This window comes from Ambystoma mexicanum, chromosome 13, assembly GCF_040938575.1.
Source record: "Ambystoma mexicanum isolate Mex_15411 chromosome 13, UKY_AmexF1_1, whole genome shotgun sequence".
NCBI classification, from domain to species: domain Eukaryota; kingdom Metazoa; phylum Chordata; class Amphibia; order Caudata; family Ambystomatidae; genus Ambystoma; species Ambystoma mexicanum.
This window is the reverse complement of record NC_090938.1, coordinates 498,761,443-498,782,903: the sequence shown is the minus strand read 5'-3', so window position 1 is coordinate 498,782,903 and position 21,461 is coordinate 498,761,443. Positions and strand designations below refer to the sequence as shown.

General features: G+C 48.8%; 1 protein-coding gene across 3 annotated transcripts in view; it reads left to right on the top strand.

Moving 5' to 3' along the window:
• Positions 1-21,461, top strand: part of NSF (N-ethylmaleimide sensitive factor, vesicle fusing ATPase) — a 1,025,749-nt gene that overhangs the window by 548,265 nt on the left and 456,023 nt on the right. For all 3 annotated transcript variants that reach the window (XM_069634162.1, XM_069634161.1, XM_069634163.1), the window contains one exon: positions 1,669-1,868. In XM_069634162.1, coding sequence (XP_069490263.1) covers positions 1,669-1,868 — 200 coding nt within the window. The remainder of the gene's footprint in view (positions 1-1,668; positions 1,869-21,461) is intronic.

Here is a 21,461-nt window from a genome sequence, read left to right as displayed (position 1 = left end):
GGAACGGGGGTGGCACATAGGAGAAATAGAATTTTACTCACCTTAGTGACTAGAATACTCCTAGTCCTAAATCCACTTTCCTCCCTACGAAAGGAACAGTCCCTCCCTGTAGTCACCGCAAGCGAAGCACCCATACTGTGGATAACAAAGCTGAAGCAGAAGCTGCTGACCGGGACATAGACTATGGAACTACAGTGTCCCTCTCTGCTCTGCTGAGTACTGGCAGACCAAAACTTGAAGAAGCAGGCAGTACGGGTGCAGAAGAGCACCGTATGAGTGGTTGAGCAGAGACGTGTAGCCCGGCTCAGAGGAAGTGCGGCAGAGTCGCCGGATGCAGCGCAAATATAGAATGAGGCAAAGAAAAGTCGCTGGTCAACTCGCAGAATCCTGAGACTGACGCCACAGACCAGGATCAGAACAACAAGGCACAGGGGGCTGTCCGGGGCCTTGAAGGGGTCTGAGACCCAAGAAAGAGAAACCAAGTTGAACGGGTCTGGGAACCTAGGCCGTACCTGGAAGGTGAGAATACCAGGACTGCCCATTGAACCACTGAAAGGGCTCCACCAAGAAAAGCCTGAGAAGGGCCAGGGACAGGGAGACCTTCACCCTACTTTGAACTAACACCATCCAGAAGAAGTGAGTCATTCTTCTGGACTCAGAAGAGACGGTCCAGTTTTGTTTATACGTGTAAGGGATAGAAGTGGGGTTTTGAAACATGATGGTGTACTTTTTAGTTACAGACATTCTCACGTTTCCTTAGTATTTTTGTGAGACCGGGTAACCCCGCTTAGAGTAAGGGATAGGTAGGTTTTCGCTTTGCGTATATAAAAAAGTATTTGCCCAAAAACATGCCACCTGTGTGTCAGTCTCGTACCTCAGCACCCTTACCGTGCCCTTTCTTATATCCACCACAATTTTGTGTATGCCTTCTTGTGTCCACCATAATTCTGTGTTCTCATGTATTCTTCATCCCCCTGGGTTCCCTCTTCCAAACGTATTAGTCATATGTTCTCTCTGCTGTATTCATTAATCTTTTGTCCAATCGCCTTGGATCCATCACAAGCATATGTCCTTTCTCTTGAATGCAAGCTGAGACACTCGACTACGGATATATCATGACCCTGCGTCCCTTTTACCTCGTATCTATTGGGGCCATATGTGTATGTGTTTTGCGATGGGCAGAAATGAATCGAGTGACATATACTGGCTTGTTTCCTCACCTTGATTCAGTACCATACGTGTTTCAAGAAAATATCTAGGGAATGGCATTCAATGAAGTATTGACTAATGCCCTTGCAATGTCATTACCCTCTGGCATTGCTGTTAGCAGTGGCCTTCATTGGTCACATGCAGGCCTTGGATATTCCAAAAAGAGCACTCCATATGTAGTTGCAAGTGTGTTTTGCATCTGCTTTTACAATTAGAAGGATGCCAAGTTAAATTGATGCACGACACTCACCATTGTTAACGTTCACATCCACATCTACATTCTTCCTGGGGCACAGCTTTCAATTTACTTTAACCTAGGGATGCCTTGGCCCAGGTTTTTCCTGAATCAAGCTACAACACTAGTCTCTCCCAAGTTGCCTACAACAGCCCCAGTTATTTTGTTCCCAGCAGCAGTGAATACCTTGTACGTAACATGGCTTCCTCTGTTGTTTCCACCAGGATGCAAGCATGTGAAAGGTATCCTGCTCTTCGGCCCCCCTGGATGTGGTAAAACATTGATGGCTCGACAGATTGGAAAGATGCTGAATGCTCGAGAGCCCAAGGTGGTGAATGGACCCGAAATCCTGAACAAATATGTGGGCGAGTCTGAAGCCAACATCCGCAAGCTCTTTGCAGATGCTGAGGATGAGCAAAGGAGGGTAAGCCGCACTCTAGTCTTCTGGATGTTTAATGCGACTGCTGTATACCGACTGTTCCTGTCATCTTGCCTAAGATTAAAATATTGATGCACAATTTCTAACACGAAAATATTGCAGTGTTGTTGATCAAACATTTTGCCAGCCATTCCTACAGTTGAACAGCCTTCTATGCTTATGCAAGCACTAAAATCCTAGAAGTCAGAGACTTTGAATACTTCTGCCATTTCTCTGTGCCATTGAATCAGAGTTGAAGACCTATGGTACTCCTGAGCAAGGCCTGTTTAACATCAAGTTTAGAGGTCCTGAACACCTGTTGAAACAGTCAGCTGTTCAGGTCTAAGGGTAAAATGGTATTGGGGGGTCGTGGTCAGCATGCAATGCAGTAGAGTTGTAACTACTACGTGCTCCCGCTGGATCCTTGAATGATAAGACTTTTAAAGCGGCTTAAAACAAGTCAGACTCCTGATACCGACAAATGAAATTTGGCTGACAACAGGGGCAGTCGGACGGACGCCATGATTGGCGAATGGTGGGCTGGGGACGCCGCCACCCTGGTGACCGAACTCGGCAAGATGGTGGCCGCTACGAGATCTGAGGTGGGGTCACCGGGGCTCACCCATGACGGCGAGCAGGGAGGACAGCAGACAATCCAGAACGGATTGGTGTGCAGGCCCTAGCGGCTTGAGCAGAGGTCGCCTGCATTGCCCCTGTGGTGTTGGTGAGATTGAGGCTGCGTTCAGGGATCACAGAGGAGGTGAGTGCGTCGCACAGGAAGACCAGCAGTGCGGGCGACCCAGTCTGTCCCCCCATATGTGCGGCCGCAATGGTGGCCTGAGATATTAGTTGGTGACACAGTGCTGAAGTGGGGGGCATACGCGCGCAGAGGCCAGTGTCGCCTGGAGGTGCAGGCAGCTTCTGATTTGGGCTGCATCGAGGGGAGGTGAAAGCTGACTGTATGACTGTACAGTTGCTGAGGGGGACCAGAACCCTGCTTGTGGCTGGCACACAGCAGCCTGACCGTACACTGAACTGGGAGAAGCCCGTGGTGTTGGAGTGATAGTGCCAGCCATCTGGTGTCTGTGGAGGAGGGCTGCTTCGGTGACCTGTTTCACAGCAGGCGACGCAAGGTGCTGGCAGAAATGAGGGATGCATTGGTGGCCCACATACGCGCGCTAGCCTGAAGGGCCTGTGCTGTGGAGTTGCACAGGTGGTCCGAGACACAGAAATGCTGCTGGCTGGGGCACACCGGTAGCACACAGACGGTGAGATAGCACACATCACCCTCCGTGGTGCAGCAGAACTGCATAGTTATTTTTAAATATCTTTATTAACATTATATATTACTCAGAAATTACATCATCATCATCAATTCTAAGCAAATTTTGTCTGCTTCCCCAAACTCCCTCCACAGCAACTTCCCACCCCCAACTCTATCAGCCTATCCCGCTTGTTTGAAGTTCGTGCCATGCGCTGCTGTCCATACACAGCCTAGTTCTTGCATGCTACAGTAATCATGACCGAGTCCCATTTATGTCTGTGCCTTGTGCTAAGGCCCATAGTTCTTGTTGCATTACTTTCCAGGAGTTTAAATCTGTGTTTTGATCTCCCTGTCCACTGCGTGCCGCTTTGTGCCACACCAAGGATTCTGCCTGCATCCATTTCTGAAGGTCTCGCCACCACCCTTGTGCCTCTGAGCTTCTGTGTGCCTTCCAGTTCATTGTGATCCTGCGCTTAGCCAAGATGTATGCCAAGTCCTTTAGTTTGTTGATGTGCCTTTTCTGCTTCGCTCGCGGGAATATGCACAGCAAGCAGGCCTTAGAGGCGCGTATGTCCAGTGTTATGTCTATTTTGGCCCACATTTGCGCTGTATCTACCCAACATCTTTGAATACTACTACATGCCCAGAACATATGTACCATGTCTGTATCTGCCTGCCCACATTTGTATCAGTTGGAGTCTTCCGTTCCTTGAGACTATCTTATGGCAGGCTACTGCTCTATTCCATTCCTCATCTGCAATTGGTGTTTGCATGTCTTCTTTCCACGTTGGCAGGGGGCTGCGCCAACTCTCTTCCGGACTCTGTTGCAAATAGTTCATATAGCCTAGACACTGCATGCCCCCCATCCTATGTCATATAATGTTTCTAACCCCTCGTTTCGTACTAATTCTCCCGATCCCACTGGCCATTTCTGCCTCAGCTTTCTCAGTAAGGTGGCATGCACTAAATACTGTCCTTTGTGTAGCCCTGTCTGCTCTGTGAGTGTATCAAAGTTCATCAGTTTCCCGTCTTTTATGAGGTCCCAGATAGTTGCTATCCCATGTGGTTCCCAGTACTTCTGAAGCTTCATCCTGCCCTGCGCTGACTCACCCCCTAGCGCAACAAGCGGGATCTGCAGGGAGTAAGGTGACTCACATTTCAGTAACCGCCAGGCCTTTTGCCATATCTTCCTCCCCTACTTCAGTAAGTGTGGGGGCTGTACAATTTGCATCTCTGGTATCCATACCACCTCCTTCATAAAGAAGGGGGCTCACGCCCGTCTCAGCCAAGGATTATCCTGAATCTGTACATCCGCCAACCATCCCGTAACAAATTGTAATTGGCACGATACAAATGACATTTCAAAGTTGGGTATCCTGATGCCCGCTTGATCATATGGTTTTTGTAACTTTGTCAGCGCCAATCTACAACTGGAATTATGCCACAAAAATTTGCGGCACATTGTGTCTAGTTTCCTAAAGAAGTAGCGTGGAATGTCATATGGGACGTTCGTGAAATAATGTAAAAGTCTAGGGAGGACCACGATCTTCAACAGTGCTGCCCTTCCCATCGATGATGGTGGTCCCCAGAACTCCATTGAATTCCGCACCTTGTCTACTGCCTTCTGTGTGTTCTGTACGTGTTCTGTTTTGGGGTTGTGATAAATGTTGACCCCTAAATATTGAAATGTTTAGATGTCCCACTTGAGCCGGAGAGTTGGCAGCAAGTCCGTCTTGGTGTTCCTGTATCCTGCTAAGGGGAACAAGCTTGATTATTGCCTGCTGATCGTTATTCCCGACAGGTCTGCATACCTTCCAAGTACGTCTAATATGTATTGTAGATTAGTTCCTGGGTGTTGCAGATGTAAAAGCATACCGTCTGCCCACAGAAAATGGCAAGTAAGATGACCAAAGGGAGGCTCCACAGGTCATTAGAGCTGCTTGGGTCTTCATTGAACAGCATTGGATACAGTGTTGATGGCACTGCGGCGGCTCCATAAAGTGCGCCTTCCCTCTTATGCCCGCTCTGACCCGGCTCGCTGAACTCACGTGGCCCGTTCTGGGCAGCCTATATGTAAACAGTCTATTGCTGCAGCGGTTCGCTTCGTGGGGAGACGCACACCCCCAGTTGGTTCCTTCCACTGGCCCTGTTCCCCGTTAGGTTGCTCCGCCATCACTTTGGACACTCTGCAACCCCTGGCACAGTGCCCTACGCATTGGGCACCTGCCTCTTTTCTGTGCGGGGGTTGGTCTTCAGCCTGCATGCTCGAAACCACAGGCTGTAGTATTTCCGTCTCCACACCGTCACAGCCTTTCCTTCAACTGTTTCACTGCAACTGCTGCCGGTCTGCTTTCTTGCTCTCCTGGCCAATCTGCTCTGGGCCACTGCTTCGCCGGTTTCAGTGAGCCGCAGTCCACTACACAGAGTCCCTCAACTCTGCTGCCATCTTTATTTGTCTCCGGCGCTCCAGTACCCTTTTCAGAGGGCGCGTTCTCCTTCCTCAGGTCCTTCTTTGTTACCGACCTTCGACACCGTGGTCCTGTGATGTTCACCATCAACACACTGCTGTCGTGTGTTTTGAAGGATCTGCCATAGTTCTTAGTATTTTTCCGGATCACGCAGGAGCTCCAAACAGAGCAACCTTTCACATGGCTGCTTAGCCACGCCCCCCCAGAACTGCATAGTTGTTGGACACTTGTGGGCTGGTCTGGCAGCAGTGGCTTTCATTGGAGCCCCCTGAACAGTGTGCTGGCGGTGCTGCACACCAGCAAGTCAGGTGAAATACTGGGCAGAGGCCTTGCGTTGGCTTATAGACCCACAAACTACAAACGCATGCCTAACCAATACAGCAGAGGTAAAGCCAAACAGATCAAAGTGGTGGCCTACGCCTGCAGCAGCGAGGACAAAACAATGTCACTGATGGGGTGATAAAACTGGGCAGACACCTAAAACTCCCAAACATCATGAAGGAGATGAAAAGCATGTTGTCATGGCCATTGCTGCATTGCAAACGTCTCTTGTGAAAAATTGATGCAGTCATGATAGATGTGGGCCTACTCACAGGATGTTCGTACTCTTGCTGATTGGATGGGCAGCGTTGAAAAGCAGGCGGATGAGAATAAGGCGAACATCTTGAGTACACAGAGGTTAAGGATCTGATGCTGAGAAACTGGAAATCCAGGCAGAGGATGTAGAAGGACCAGAAGAAATAACATACAGATACTGGGACTGCTGGAGGGGGAAGAAGGTAACTACCAACAACATTTGTGGAAAACATGGTTCTGCAAGAAGTGGGTCCGGCACATAAACTCAGGGCTTCACTGTTGAGCGTGCACATAGATTCTTGACCAAGAATCCCCTGCTGGGTGCACGCCTGCGACCACTCATTTGCCAGGATCATGAATTACAAGGACAGAGAAAGAATACTGGCGTACTTGAGGGATGGCGGCATTGTCAGAGATCCTCTGCAAAACTGGCCATATATCCTGATTAAACACTCCTACAAAGACAGAGAGCTCAGTTGGCCCCACTTAAGAGCGGCTGTGGCAAGCGGGCTTAAAGTACATATTAATCTAACCTGCAAGAATCAGGGTGTTGCATAATGGCAAGTCTTTTAAAAAAATTGTTTTTAAAAACACTGAGGATGCACACTCGTATGGACACGATTTAAGGTAGCCCCACTCGAAGTGATGAGCTGATGATGTATAGCAATCTGGTGTATGATGGGTTTAAAAACTATAAGACATTTTGAAGTTAAGAGCGACAATATACACTTGGAAGCGGGAGCAAGGAGTTCAGAAGCAGGTAGGAGCCTATGCATGGGTCCCGACGACAGACTGTAACTAGCGTTGGTGAGCCTCTGCACATGTTGTACTTTAGGGTGCTTGTTTAACGGTACCTGACTGCTGCATGCTGCTCCAGGAAATGGGGAGTAGGGTAGGCGGGAAAAGCAGTAATGCCTGAATATGTTGTATTCAAATCGATTGTGTCCTCCAACGTATTCCTCTTTGACATGTAGTGTCCCCAGCTCGGCTGCTTTGGACATTTTTCGGCAAAGGGCACCCTGCGTTGATGGCGTCAGGTCGATGTCCCTCGAAGGCCTCCGTCGAGGGTGATGTCATCGGATGTTCTGATTGGCACGCACAGTGCCCGTTGCCTCAGTTCCGTTTTTTCCCGCAAACGCGCTTGCTTCGTGAAACTTGGCACGCCTCGTACTTGCTAATGTTTGCTGTTGAAGTTTATTGATGTGTCTTCATCTTCGACTCCGACGACACCTCGGCCCGGATTCAAGAAATGCTGGGACTGCGGCTCCAAGATGTCCATCACGGACCCGCATCAAGTCTGCCTGTGGTGCCTCGGCGAGGGCCATGACATGGATACGTGCTCTAAGTGCCAGTCAATGACTGGAAAGGCATTGCAGGAACGTAACGGGAAGCTCAAGGTAGGCAAGGTGTACAAGCCCCATAAATCCTGACCTGATATATGATTGATTATTTTTAATGCTCTTAATACCCAGAGGTGTTTAAGCACGGACCCAGGGATCGATCTTAGGTTGCTCCCTGTCGTCTTGCTTCCAAGGCGAGAACGTTGCCCCTGAACTATCCTCCCCAGCTGCTGGGCCTTCGACCGATGAGTCGAGAGGTGACGCTCGTTGGAGGGAGAAGGCTGTCACGCTCACCTGGTTCCCACAGGGACGTCTAGCTGGACCGGCCTGGTGCCACGTAGAGCCGAGATGACTGACTGGACACCCCCACTTACTCCGTTTGTCGGCTCGTATGAATATCTTTCTGCAAAGGAGAAAGGGAATTAACCTCCCGTAATTCGAGCGTTAACCCCCCCCCCTTCCACTTCCGTTGTCTGCCCACTGACCACTCCCGATGTTCCCTCTTGTTCTCACCTGATGGTTTAGAAAGGTGGGCTCTCCATCCTGCATCGAGCGCAGGGGCACGTAGACGACCAGTTACTTCACTGGCGTGGAGAGATTGGTGAGTTCCAGTATTGACTCTAGGATCCAATAGTTTGTAAGAGTTCAAATGTCTGATCTTCACTCTTTCCGATTCCTTGTAGGTTGCCGACTTAACCACCACGAAGAGTCCAAAGGGCAGTTGGTGAGAGTCAGGTAAGTCTATAGTGGTTTTCCCCTTAGGGGCCGGGGTACGGCGATGATGCAGAGTTAACTGCGCCGACCCGATATGAGGTGAGTACCCCCTGCGGTAAATCAGGTAAGTCTTTGGGGGGTTGCTTGTATTGTCCAGTGATTTCCCCTTAGGGGACGGGGTGCGGCGATGATGCAGAGTTAACTGCGCCGACCCGATATGAGGCGAGTACCCCCTGCGGTAAATCAGGTAAGTCTTTGGGGGTAGTTTGTATTGCCCTTTTGCATTCCCGTGCTCACCTGGCTTTTCTTGTCCCCTTAGATATCGGAGACCGGTGTGGAAATGCAGAGTCTGCGATGGAGTGAGGAAAAGCTGCACTGGAAGGTGAGTACAGCGCGGCGCTGCGAGGTGCGTGACGATGCGCGTGCGATGACTCCTTCTTCAAGATCGACGGCGCGATGGATCAAGAATTCAGGTAAGGTTTCAAGTTTGAACCTCTTCTCCTTTCTTTTCGTTTCCAGGTGGTCCAGGACTGAAGCGGGCGTGGCTGAAGACTGGAAGATGCTGGAGGCACGGTGAGCGTTACGCTGCTGAATGCAGAATAACGCGAAGCACGTGTGGCTGTCCGGGCGTGGTTTAAATAGCCTAGGAAGAAGTCCCAGGTAAGTATTCTTCCACAGGCCCCACCTGAGAAAAAAGTAGTCCCTTAGGTAAAATAGTCCCTCCTAAGCCCCATTTGGCTTGTGGCTTTGTGCAGCATGGTCTGCACCAGGTGAGTATGCAGCATGGTCTGCATTAGGTAAGTTTTCTGTAATGAGCCTGGCGCCTATGGCGCCAGGACTGACTTTAACCTTATGAGCCTGGCGCCATAGGCGCCAGGACTGCACCCAAACAGCCCCAAACTGGGGTTTTTGGGCATGCTTCAAATGGCATGATGCCTGCTTCCGGGGTTGCTGGGCCTGGTCTGGCTTCCTGGGGGCAGGCATCATGACAAAGGCCAAGTGTTCAAGGTTCAGAAGTGGTTCCTGCCACTCGTCGAGGCGAAGGCACTGCTGGCCGCCGCCCTCGTCGTGGTCGTCTTCTTCAGGCAGCACCCCCGAGAGGGTGAGTTACCCGTCCAAAAAATAGAAACCAGCTGAGTGGGAAGCTTTCGCTGTGGAAATACTTAAGATTGTTGAAAAGCAGGGCAAGGCCCCGTCCACTGCTTCTTTTGAAGCCGGCAGGCAACAGTCTTGTCCATATACTCGCGCGCCTTCGGGCCTGAGTAAATGGCATGATCCTCATTAGGAGCCTTCGAAGCCTTGTTCGGACAAGGTGTCTAAGGATCGATCGAGACGTGAAGCAAGGTCACGGTCTTCGTCTCCATCGAAACCTTCAAAGCCCTCGATGCCCTTGAAGCCATCAAAGCTGTTAACGCCCTCCACGCCACGCCAGTCGATGGTGCCTGTCTGGTCCTCCACCCCGGTCAGACCCTCGATGCCTCTGGCGCTGTTGCTGATGCCATCTGCGCTGTCAGTGACTTTTATGCCCGTGCAGCCCCAGGTGACGGTGGAACCTCCAAAAAAGGCGGTGTTGAAGTTGACGACTTTGAAACCTCTGGCTGTTATACCTGAGAAAAGGTGTACTCCTCTGCCTAAGAAAGACTTTAATTCCCTCTACTCCATTTTTGAGGAGGAATGTTCTGATGAGGAAGATGCTCCTTTTGGTCTCCAGTTTGGCACCCCTAATGTGCCAGAGTGTACACTAGGATCTTTGTGATACCTTGCATAATGCAAGTGGTATAGACACTGCTGCAGAGCTGGAGTTTGGCAAACCAGACCCAGGGGAGCATGCCGACTCCTCTTGCAGGCGACTTATGTCGAGAGTTGCGGAGTATTTGGGCTGGTCTAGTTCTCCTGCACATTATGATCAGGAAGATCTGATGGACATTTTGGATCAGGGTCCCCCTACAGCTCCCATATTGCCATTTCATGTGGCTCTGCAGAACAGGGTGGCCAGAAATTTAGGAACCCTGGAGATTTATCCGGCAGTCAACAAGTCTCTGACAAGAAAATGCTGCCCTCCAGTAGCGACCCTGGCTACCTGTCATCTAACCCCTCTCCAAAGAGTCTGGTGGTCCAGGCAGCCACGGCTACCTCGAAACTGCATACCCTACCATCCCTCCTAATGGGGACGATAAGCACGTGGATGGATGGGCACGCAAGGTATTTTCATCTGGGAGTATCGGCCAACTCCACTTGTGCCTTGGCAAGATTTTCGTACACTCTGTGGGAGTGCATATCTATAGCGGCTGGGTATATTCCCGAAGGGGAAGAAAGTGAGGGCTTCCTGGCTATTGTTAAGGACGGCAAGGAAACCATGAGTGAATCCCTTCAGTCTGGGCTGGATGTTACAGACCGTGTCAGCAGATCCATGGCTACGAGCACCATAATACGCAGATTTGCGTGGTTGCAGAAGTCTGGTTTTGCACCGATTGTGCAGGCTAGACTTCTGAACATTCCTTTTGACGGGTCTCATCTTTGCTGCAGCTAGGCTGACGAGAGCCTTGAGAAGCTGCAGACCTCTAAAGCAGCCGCCAAGTATTTGGGCGCTGCTGTTCGGCAGCCTCAGCCTTTTCGTCCTAGCGGACAGCAATGTAGGAGTAGATATTTTCGCTACTACTTCTCATTTCGAAGGGCGAGAGGAATGGCCAGTCAAAGAGGCCAATGTAAGTTTCCTCGTGGTGGACGAGGTAGAGGCGCCAAGCCCGCTCAAGCAACAGCCTCTTTGCCATCGGGCTCTGCTACAGCCGCTTCAAAACCGCTCTGAGGCCTTCAGTCACAGCTCACCTGTGGGGGGAAGGCTGCCTCAGCATCTAGAAGAACGGCGAGCCATTAATTCATATGCTTGGGATCTGGAAACAATAGACCACGGGTACTGCCTTCCTTTTCTACCAAAGCCTCACACCAATCTACCGGGAGTGCACTCTTTGAGGATTCCAGATCCGCTCCTTGTGCAGGAAATATTAACCCTGCTAGAGAAAGGCGCTATAGAACTGGTGCCTGTAGGGGAGAGGGACAAAGGATGGTACTTCTCTTATTTTTTGATTCCCAAAAAAGACGTGGGACTGAGACCCATCTTGGATTTGAGAAATTTGTACAAGTTCTCAGAAAGGACAAATTCAAGTTGGTAACTCTTTCTCACATCCTTCAGGCACTCCAACTTCAGGATTGGTTGGTGTCAATGGTCCTTCAGGATGCTTATTTTCATGTGCCGATCCATCTCAAGCACAGGAAATACCTGAGATTCACCGTTGGTGGCTCACACTATCAGTTTGAAGTCCTGCCATTCGGGTTGACCTCCGACCCTGGGGTATTTACCAAACTGATGGTGGTTGTGGCAGCGCATCTCAGGAGAGGGGGGGGGATTCACGTCTACCCCTATCTGGACGATTGGCTGATCAGGGCGAGTTCTCCCAAACCAGCCTTGGCTCATCCCAACTTTAGCTGCCACTCCCTTCACAGACTGTGCTTCTCCCTCAATTTCAAGAAGTCTCATATGACACCTTCCCAACGGCTCCAGTACATAGGGTCTGTTTTGGACACATCCTTGGGTAAGTGCTCGCCACCCAGCGTGGGGGCTCAAGATATTCTCCAGATGGTAACCAAGTTTCAGAGTGCCCAGAGTCTTCCGGCCTTCTAATTCTTGAGGTGGCTCGGCCTCATGGCATCCTGCATTTTTCTGGTGCCGGAGGCCCGTCTGTGAATGGAATCCTGTCAGTGGGCTCTCAGGACTCAATGGTCCCAATTCTCAGGCAAGATGTCGGATCGCCTTCAGTTTCCGGTCAGGGTCTCACAGGATCTTCTGGGGTGGACCACCAAGGAAAATCTTAAGAAGGGAGAACCTTTTTGGCAACCATGGCCGGAGAGAACTGTAGTGACGGACGCTTCCCTCACAGGGTTGGGAGCTCAATGGTCTTATTTTAAGATTCCACTGGTTACTCAGTTTCTAAAAGGACTCAATAATGTGTTCCCACCATCACCGTTTCAGGTTCCGCTTTGGGACCATAACTTTGTCTTACAGTTTCTGACCTTCCTACCTAAGGTGGTTTCTGACGTTCACTTAAGTCAGAAAATTGTGCTACCTGCATTCCATCCTCCTCCGCATCCTAGTAAGGATGAGGAAAGACTTCATAGGTTGGAACCTAGGATAGCATTAATCTTTTATATTTCTAGAATGTCCAAGGTGAGAGTGGACGACCAGCTCTTTGTGGGGCATACAGGGCACAAACTAGGCCAGGCTGTTTCCAAACTGACCTTGTCTAGGTGGGTCATCCTTACTATTTCTGAATGCTGATTGTTGTGCAAGGACCCCCCCCTGAGGGCTTGCGTTCTCATTCCACCAGAGGCATGGCTATGTCGACAGCCCTACAAAAGGAGTGTCCCTATCAAAAATATCTGTGATGCTGCAACGTGATTTTGGATACACACGTTTACTAAGCATTATTCCCTGGATACTTCCCATGCTCAGGATGTGGCGTTTGTCAAGGCAGTGCTTTACTCTGCTCTTTACATTCTAATGTACAAAATTCTTCACCCTCCTCACAAAATGGATACTGCTTTGGGAGTCTGTCAAAGATGAGGAATACGTTCCATTCGAAGAACAAGTTACTTACCCTTGGTTATGGTCTTTCGACTGGATGTTCCTCCAACGTTTTCCTCATCGCTCTCCCAACCTGCCCCTCTGTAGACTTTCCCATGATATTACGGCTTTCGTTCCAACAAGGCTGAGTACGGACAGGCTCGATTTATGGGCACTTCTGCTACACGAAAGGGGGGTGGGGGGACCAGAGCTGAGGCAACGGGCACTGTGCGTGCTATATATAACATCCGATGACATCACCATCGATGGAGGCCTTTGAAGGACAACGCCATCAACGCAGGGCACCCTCTCCAAAAAATGTCCGAAGCAGCCGAGCTGTGGACACTTCATGTCAAAGATAAGGAATACGTTGGAGGGAACATCCAGTCGAAAGAACGTTACCAGGGGTAGGTAACTTTTTCTTCTATTGGGCTGTTTGTTTTGAACTTGTGTTTTATTTGGGCTGCTTGCCTGGGTTATATTCTTGCTGCGAGGCTCCAAGTCTTCGATTAACATTTCAATAATTTGCATACCCTCGTTGGTGGTAGGAGACTAGATGTGGTTGGCAGATGGAATGGGGCCAATGATAAAACCGGGTGGGGTGATGGGTTTGGAGGTTGAGAAACAATGGCTGGTGACCTGAGGATTGTTTCTTGGAATGTCAGAAGGCTTAACAGATTTATTAAGAGGAACAGAGTGCACTCAAACCTGCACAGGAAGGGGGTGAAAGTTGCACTGCTGTAGGAAACGCACCTCACGTCGGATCGGCAGAACACAAGAAATAACAAGTGGGGTAGAGTTGGATGTGGATCCTTTTATTCTGCATATGCTAGAGGAGTTTATATATGGATAGTCCCATTGGTACCCTTTAAACTGTTGGAGACGAAAAAGGATGATGGTAGAATGGTTTTGGTTCATGGCTTTTTAGAAAACAGAGAAGTGTGCATTATCAACACCTATGAGCCCAACCATGATTCTACTGCCTTCTTAAAGTCATTATACCCCAGTCTGGCATCCTACAGGGGAACCATGTGGATCTGGGTAGGGGACTTAAATTACACAGTTGACCCCAGAATAGCCATGACAGATAATATAAGAAAGCAACATCACCTGCTAAAATTCTGTGATGCCTGCTATTGAACCTTGAGATCAAGGATGTGTGGAGATCGATCCATGGCGACATGAGAGGGAACTTACATTATTCTACCCCACACCAGGTACATACGCGTATAGATGATCTATTCCCTGGGAAGGAGACTGTGTGCTAGTTCACAAAAGCAGTGTACAGGGGGCAAAGGTCCTTTCTGATTATGCTCCGCTATTAGTAGTGTGGCAGAGAGGTAGGAGGAGACCGCAGATTACGACATGGAGGTTACGGGCCGTAGTATTACTAGATGAGCCATTCAAAAATCACATGGGGTACAGGAAAGAGGAATTTTTTGAGTTCAACACAGGCAGTGTTCATAGGGTTGGAGACATGTGGGAGGCCTTTAAGGTGGTCATAAGGGGCAAGCAATTGGTAGTATGGGTAGTTTCTGGAAATAATTTCCTGATAGGCTAACTCGAACGGAAGCCGAAATAGAAAATGAGCAGTATACACAGACACTCTGGGCATGCAATGGGTGAAATCTCACTGCATTTAGACAGACATGCATGGCAGACTAGGACAAACTGAGTAAATGTGATTTACTCCAAATACACCAAAAAACTGCACGAATATGGGCATAAATCTGGGAGGATGCTAGCATGGCTGTGCTGTGGGGACACGAGGAGGGAAATATTAAGCGCTGTAATGGATGAATGTGGTGAAACTTGGAGGGGATCAATGTTTGACACATTTCGTAGGTTATACGAATCGTTATACGGAACAGGAATAGCAGGGAATGACAGTGACATAGAAGAGGTACTGTCCCAAATTGTTGCCTTGCCTTGGGAGGGGATCAGGCAGACATGTTAGATGCTCCACTTGCAGAAGATGAGCTGAAGACTTTAATACTGGCACTCATGGGGCAAAACGCTGGGGGCTGATGGACCCCCAGCAGAATTTTATAAAGCCTTTGTGGCTGAACTTGATCGCAGACTCTTGAAGACGTTTGAAGAAGTGTATGAGCTGGATATGCTACTGCAAAGCAGGCGAGAGTCCATCATTGTGCCGATCCTTAAACCTAATAAACCCCCTCTAGAGTGTGGTTCATAGACACCCTCTCAATGGTGAACCAGGACTGTAACACTCTTAACGCACTCCTCGCAAACAGGTTACAGAATGTGATAGTCTCCCTGATGCACCCAGACCAGACAGGGTATGTCCCTGGCAGGAACACACCCTGGAATTTGCATAAACTACGCCGTGTCATAGATAGGACCAAGGCAAGTGCAGGGGAATATGTGGTGGCATTGCTCAATGCAATTAAGGCTTTCAACTCTGTTCCCTGGAATTTGCTAGAGGCATCCCTACATGACTTTGGTATTGGAGCACGATTTCTTAACTGGGTTAGGCTAATTTACACTAAGCTGGTTGCGGTCGTGAAAATGAGCCTGCACATATCAGACAGATGGGACTTATGTAAGGGCACCAAACAAGGATGCTCCCTGTCTCCAGTGTTATTCATTCTTATTCTGGAGCCCCTGGCAGAGTTTCTGAGGTCAGAATTTGTAGATGGTATTATACCCATTGATGGAAATACACATGTCATATCATTATATGCAGATGACCTGCTGCTCTATGTGCAGCACCCGGAAACCATCTTAAAGAACATATTCGAGGTACTCAACAGCTTTAAAAAGCTTTCGGGCATCACAGTTAGCTGCAGCAAATCATGTTGTTTCCATTAGCGGGGTGGGCATGTTATGATGGGGATATACGGTCACATATGGAGTTGCGGTGGACCACGGATACCTTTCGCTACCTTGGAGTGAATATATATTGTGACTTCCTTGTTTCACACGAACAGAACACATTGGAGGCTCTGAGGGTATAGGAGTAAGGGACTGACACAACCGTGGCATGTTGATTGGCAAAGACTTGTATTATAAAGTAAAATGGGGATGTTGGAGAAAAACCTAACTAGCCCTATCCCTAATAGGGGTTTCCCGGCTCCACAAAATGGACTAATGAAGCGATCTGTGTCGGAATGTCCAAAGTAAAGTTTGCTGTCCTGTGCCCAAAACCTACTATCACAAATGTTTCTTGACTGCCGATTTGCAGCCCATTCTTGTCAGCCAAACCTATAAGTTCCAAAAGGTGTGGAACATTTTGCAAACGTTCCACAGGACTCAGGGTGTGTGTCCCTTTTCCCAGAGTCTTTCCAGAATATGAAAACAAGTAAAGAGTCCACAAAGGCCCAAGGGTTTGGCTACCTTTCTCCAGGGTCTTTCCACTGTATCTGTGCCTCCTTTTTAAACTGTTTTGTTGGTGGGTGGGGTGGGAGTGGAGTGGACTGCCGTGCCTACCTTAGCACCCCTTTCTTAGTTTACTCTCCTGCCAAGGTCATAGTTTGTCCCTTGAATATGCAAGCTTCATATTTAGGCTTTGGGGTGTTTGTCCCCCTCATGGGTCCCAGACCCCCTTCATTTGATTCAGTTTCCAGCTCTCTTCTTCTCTCGACCACAAATCTGGTTCACTCTCCTGCCAAGGTTTGTGGTAACTTCTTGTGTTCCCAAAACCTTTGTTCCCTTTCGTGATGCCCAGGGGTTTATGTTAAAGGATATTTATACTGCACACTATCACCACCGTAGTGGTCCCCATCACCACCATATTGGTCCCCTGGCGCTGGTTTGTTCCCCCAGTTTGGGTCCCAGACACCCTTCAATTGTATGTTTTCACATTTCTCTTTTTTTGTCCCCCACAGCCTTGGCTTACTCTCCTGCTAAGCTCTGTGGATGTTTGTGTTTAAATAGGCAAAGTTTGTATTGTCCTAATTTGCTGTGTAGTTTTCAAAAATGGGTCCCAGACCTCTTTCACGTGGTTCTCATGTCCCTTGCCACTCGCCTTTTGCTCCCCCTGGGTCTGCCCAACCCTGGGATTAGACACCTTGTTACCTGTAGGGTCTAGGCCATCGCTCTCTGGTTGCTCGCAGGTCTCCCAGGGCTTTCGGCCTCTTCCTGGGCTTTCCGGCTTCCTCGTTGGGCCTCTCCATACTTCTTCCAATGCTCGGCGTCTGTCTCCTTGCACTCTTGCAGCTCCTGGTTGGCGAGCCTTCTCTGAATGCGGTTCTCTGTGGGATGTGCTCCTCTTCCTGGCCAGCCTTCGCATACCTGCAGCCTCTCGTTTGTCTGCCCTGGACCCACAACTTGGACTCAATCCGCCTGCTGCCTCTCTGCCTTTGAATGACGCTGGGCCAATCGAATCCTGGAAATAACTAGAACGTGTGCTGTCACTTGCGTTTGTGATCATCATCATTGCGTCCTCTAACTCGTCCCAGTAGTTGTTAACTGGGATATATTAAAGTAAAACATGGGAGTCTTGGGTAGTGTAGTGAAGGATGGGTTTAGAGGGAAGGTGGGAGGGTGAAAAGAGTAATGTGCTTTCTAAAGTTGGTCACTACTCTCAATGGGGTTCTCTCCCCCCATGACATCCTGCCGCTGAGTACCACCCACAGGGGCAATATCGGTAGTGGCCGCTCCTCCCTGGCCTCATGGGTTCCCCCATATAAAGAAGTGGCAATCTCTTTGGATTCGTCACAAGGCCTATCCAGGGATAATTAAGTCAATGGACTTTGGGGCTAAATTACCTCGCACTCTAATGGGTCAACCGGCCCTGCTTAAGATGGTGGGGTAACTGTGCTTTTTATATCATTTTTTGAACATACCTATGATATCCCTGTGAGGAATTCGACCATCCGCATGGCAGTTGTCTGCTCACTTGAGCTTTTTTTTTAAATTGTATTTGAAATTGAATGATGGTAGATCAACCTCTCAAAAATGTGTGTGGCTAATCCACACACATGTTCCTATACTCACTGCATGACATACACATAGACCTGTGTACTCTGGGTGGACACAGCCTACAGGTGCAGTACTCCTCGTCATATTTAGTTGGGATTTGACAGGTGGAGTACATGATGCATCTCAGAAGGGGGAGGGCCAACACCTTCCTCCTGCCATGGCCAGGCTAATTAACTATTAAAGGCTCCATGCATCCACCCTGTTTACCCTTTTCAGATGGTGGCAGCAATTAACATAATGAACATACTAATAGAGTATAATTCAAACAGGCCCATATGGGGCTGGCTTCAGAGGTTTAACAAAGGAGACAGGAAACCCCAAACAACCTTTGATATGCACTGTGTCAACCTGAAGCCAGCTCCCACCACTCAGTATCAAGTGCAGTGACCTGTCATGTCTGGGACTGTTTACAGTAGGCCACCCCCACAGGGGGGGATCCCATTCAGAAGGTATAGAATGTGGTTGCCAGGAGACAGTCTGTTCTCGCCACAGCGTCAAGGGAGACCTGCCACTTTAATCAGGATCCACAGAGAGCTCCATTAACTAGAGAGGCCCTTTGATCCACAGCAGACAGGAAGAAGGGTGGGACTTAGTATTACATGTTTTCACCCCTTTACTTTTTCTCTTGCAAAGCACTCTGGTTATGACCTCATGCATACAGGAGATTGTTGGTGGGGCCCCAGGATTGGTTCATTTAAGGTAGGCTCAGCCTACACCAATCATTGAGGCCCATTGGGCTTTAAAAGAGGGCTGATCCCCTCTTTTGGCAGATTATCTGAAGACTTTGCAAGGAGTAACGAGAAGAACTCACTTGGACCCTGGCTCATTCGGACCCAGCATCCACCTTTAAGGACATTTTTGAGCCAGTTAAGCCCCCCCGCTGACTGTTGTCATGCTGCAGTCGCTAATGTCGTCTGAGGCGCCTCGACCAGTGCTTCAGACCCACCAACTAGCACTGAGACAATGATTCCTGACCCAGAGCCGCTGTGTAGGCCAGCCTGCAGTTGCCTGTCCAGCCTTGTTCACCAAACTGCCTGCAACCTGATACCCGCAGCTGCCTCCTGTCTTGAACTCTCTTGCAGAAGCTGCAAAGCACCCTGAAACCGACTTGACCCTGTCGAGCAACAAGAACTTCTACAAGCACAAGGTACATTGTGGTTCTGTCCCCATGTTCCATCTCCGAAGGCCCCTAGTGACATTTTACGACCTTGACAGGACCGTCCCTTTTATCCTTGGATAATAATTGTATTTTCGATGTGTTACAACTAACCAACGATGCCTGATGTTGCAGACATAAGCCTGCAGTTCCGTCCACGATACCAAATATGGACCAGGAGGTTTATAATTTGCTTGCATTTCCAATCTGTTTGGATGCCTCCTGTCCTGGTGTAGTAGAGGTGTGAGGCTGATTGATGGTTTAGAAACCGATATTCATCCCTCAACCATTGGTGCCCCGCAAGTTGATTCGTCATAATCCCCAAGATGTTATTCAGCACCCTGGATTCCGAGATAATGCAATTTTATTTGAGGTGGGAAGAGAAACCGAATTGCACTAAACAGGCCATGTAGAGATTACACTGATGGAGGGATTAGATTGCTGCACTTCGAAGTGTACTATCTTGCTGGGCAACTGCAGTTTGTCACAAGATGGCTGGCAGACAAACCCTTGTTTGACATGAACCTCTAGCAGGCGCTAGTCATATTACTTGAAGGAGATATTGTGGGTACAAAAAACCAGACCTTCGGATTCACCCCATCTGCTGACTTTGGGCAGAAGACTTTGGCACAGAACCTGGAAGTTACTAGGAGCAGCAGATCCCTGCTCTGCGAACATACCACTTGCTGCTGTATATGGGAAATACCATAATGATGTCTGCACAATCGGAATGTATTGGGAAATTAGTGGTTTAATAACACTAGAAGACTTGCTCGCTTATGGGGTCTTGATGGAATTGCCAGAGTTGGTAGCAGAGTAGAACATACGCAAAGGCCAATTTCTGACATATGCCTATGATTCAAATAATTGTGACAAGATGGCCCAGATTTCGGGAAGGAATGGAGGCAGCCACTATGGTGGAAGTGATGTTTGATGTATCAGAGGGGAGGCCTGTTGTCTCCAGGCTCTGAGTTGATACTGAGTAATATCGATACTGCAGGCCTTAAAGTGCATGCACAATGGGAAAATGTTTTGAGGAGAGTATTCACGGAAGCAGAGTGGGAAAGAGCTTTATTGCACACAAAAAACGTTTCTAGGAATGTGGGATTCACATTTGCACAGCTTAATGTAATCCATAAGACGTAGACGAAGCTACACAGAATATCTCAGTTCCAGGGTGTGGTCAGACAAGACTGTCCTAGATGTGATGATGATGTGGCAGGTACGCTTCACATGTTCTGGTCTTGTCCAATGATTAGGGGGTTTTGGTCAGAGATTGTAAGTAAAGTGGCAAAAGGGGGAATAGACCTGCATGGATGGCCCCCGAAGGCTTGTCTTTGGGGATGTTCTTGCGCAATCACATCTCACCTGTAAGGAACTCATGGTGGCAACAGTAAAGACAGACACAAGTGATCACAGTTCAAGGGTGTTTATTGAACTTTGAGTGAGACAAACACCTAATCGGAACCTAAATCTAAGATGGAAGCAAACTACAACCATCAAATAATAAGGCAGTCCTAGTCTAAAAAAGGGCTTATGCTGCCAATTCTTACCACTACGTTTACAAAAAGAGTGTGGGATAATGTTCACCAGAAAAGTAAGAAGTGTTCACAAAGTGATAAGTCAGGATGGTATGGCTGGGTCTTCATTCCCCGTGTTTTTACCACAAGATAAGGTGGACCTCTGAGCATGGCACACTCCTGGGCCTCTCCAGAACGAGGTTCACAATTCAAGTTCAACAATACCAGGACTTTCAGAGGTCAAGTCTCTGCTACAAAGTCTCTTGCATTAGAAGGCCTCCTAGTTCCAATACCACAAGCAAAAAATGTTCCTTCGGTAATGTTGCACTTTGGGCGATTGCTCTTTGACCCTTGGATCGCCCTCCGCCAGGCTCAGATCCTTCTTGCACTTGGGCCACCCTCCTTCGGGTTCATTACAGCCTTTCACACAATGCACCTTGCAAAACTCAAGAACCTTAAATGTCCTTTCAAACAACTTACCCCTACGGACAACCCTCGACCGGGTTCACTCTTGTCAACACAGTGTTCACGGGTGTATTACTCTTCACCCCAACTCACAGGCATCCCTCTGCCGGGTTCACATTTGCCAATTTCACAGTTCACTTTGCTTTATCACGATACAGGATTCACTTGCCTTAGTTCTCCCTTGGCAATGGGTCAGAGACTTTCGAGTGTACAAGGGATTCATCATGACCCTTGTAGGACCACCACGACACCTCACACCGCCCTTTTCCTAGGGCCTTCTGGTTCTTGTAGGTTCAACACAAGAGGTCAGCGATAGTCCTTCGAATGAGCACTCCTGTCGCGCCTTACCACTCTGTAGCTGGCACGTCTCTGGGCTTTATCAGGAGTTCAAAACACACACAAGCTCTTTGTTTTCAAGTTCTTGCGTTCATCTAATGTTGCCACTTGCAACCTTGCATCTAATACAGTTTGCTGCGGTATCAGCTTCCTCCGACTCACCAATTGTGAGTCTGCTGGCGTGGCTTGCCTCTGGAG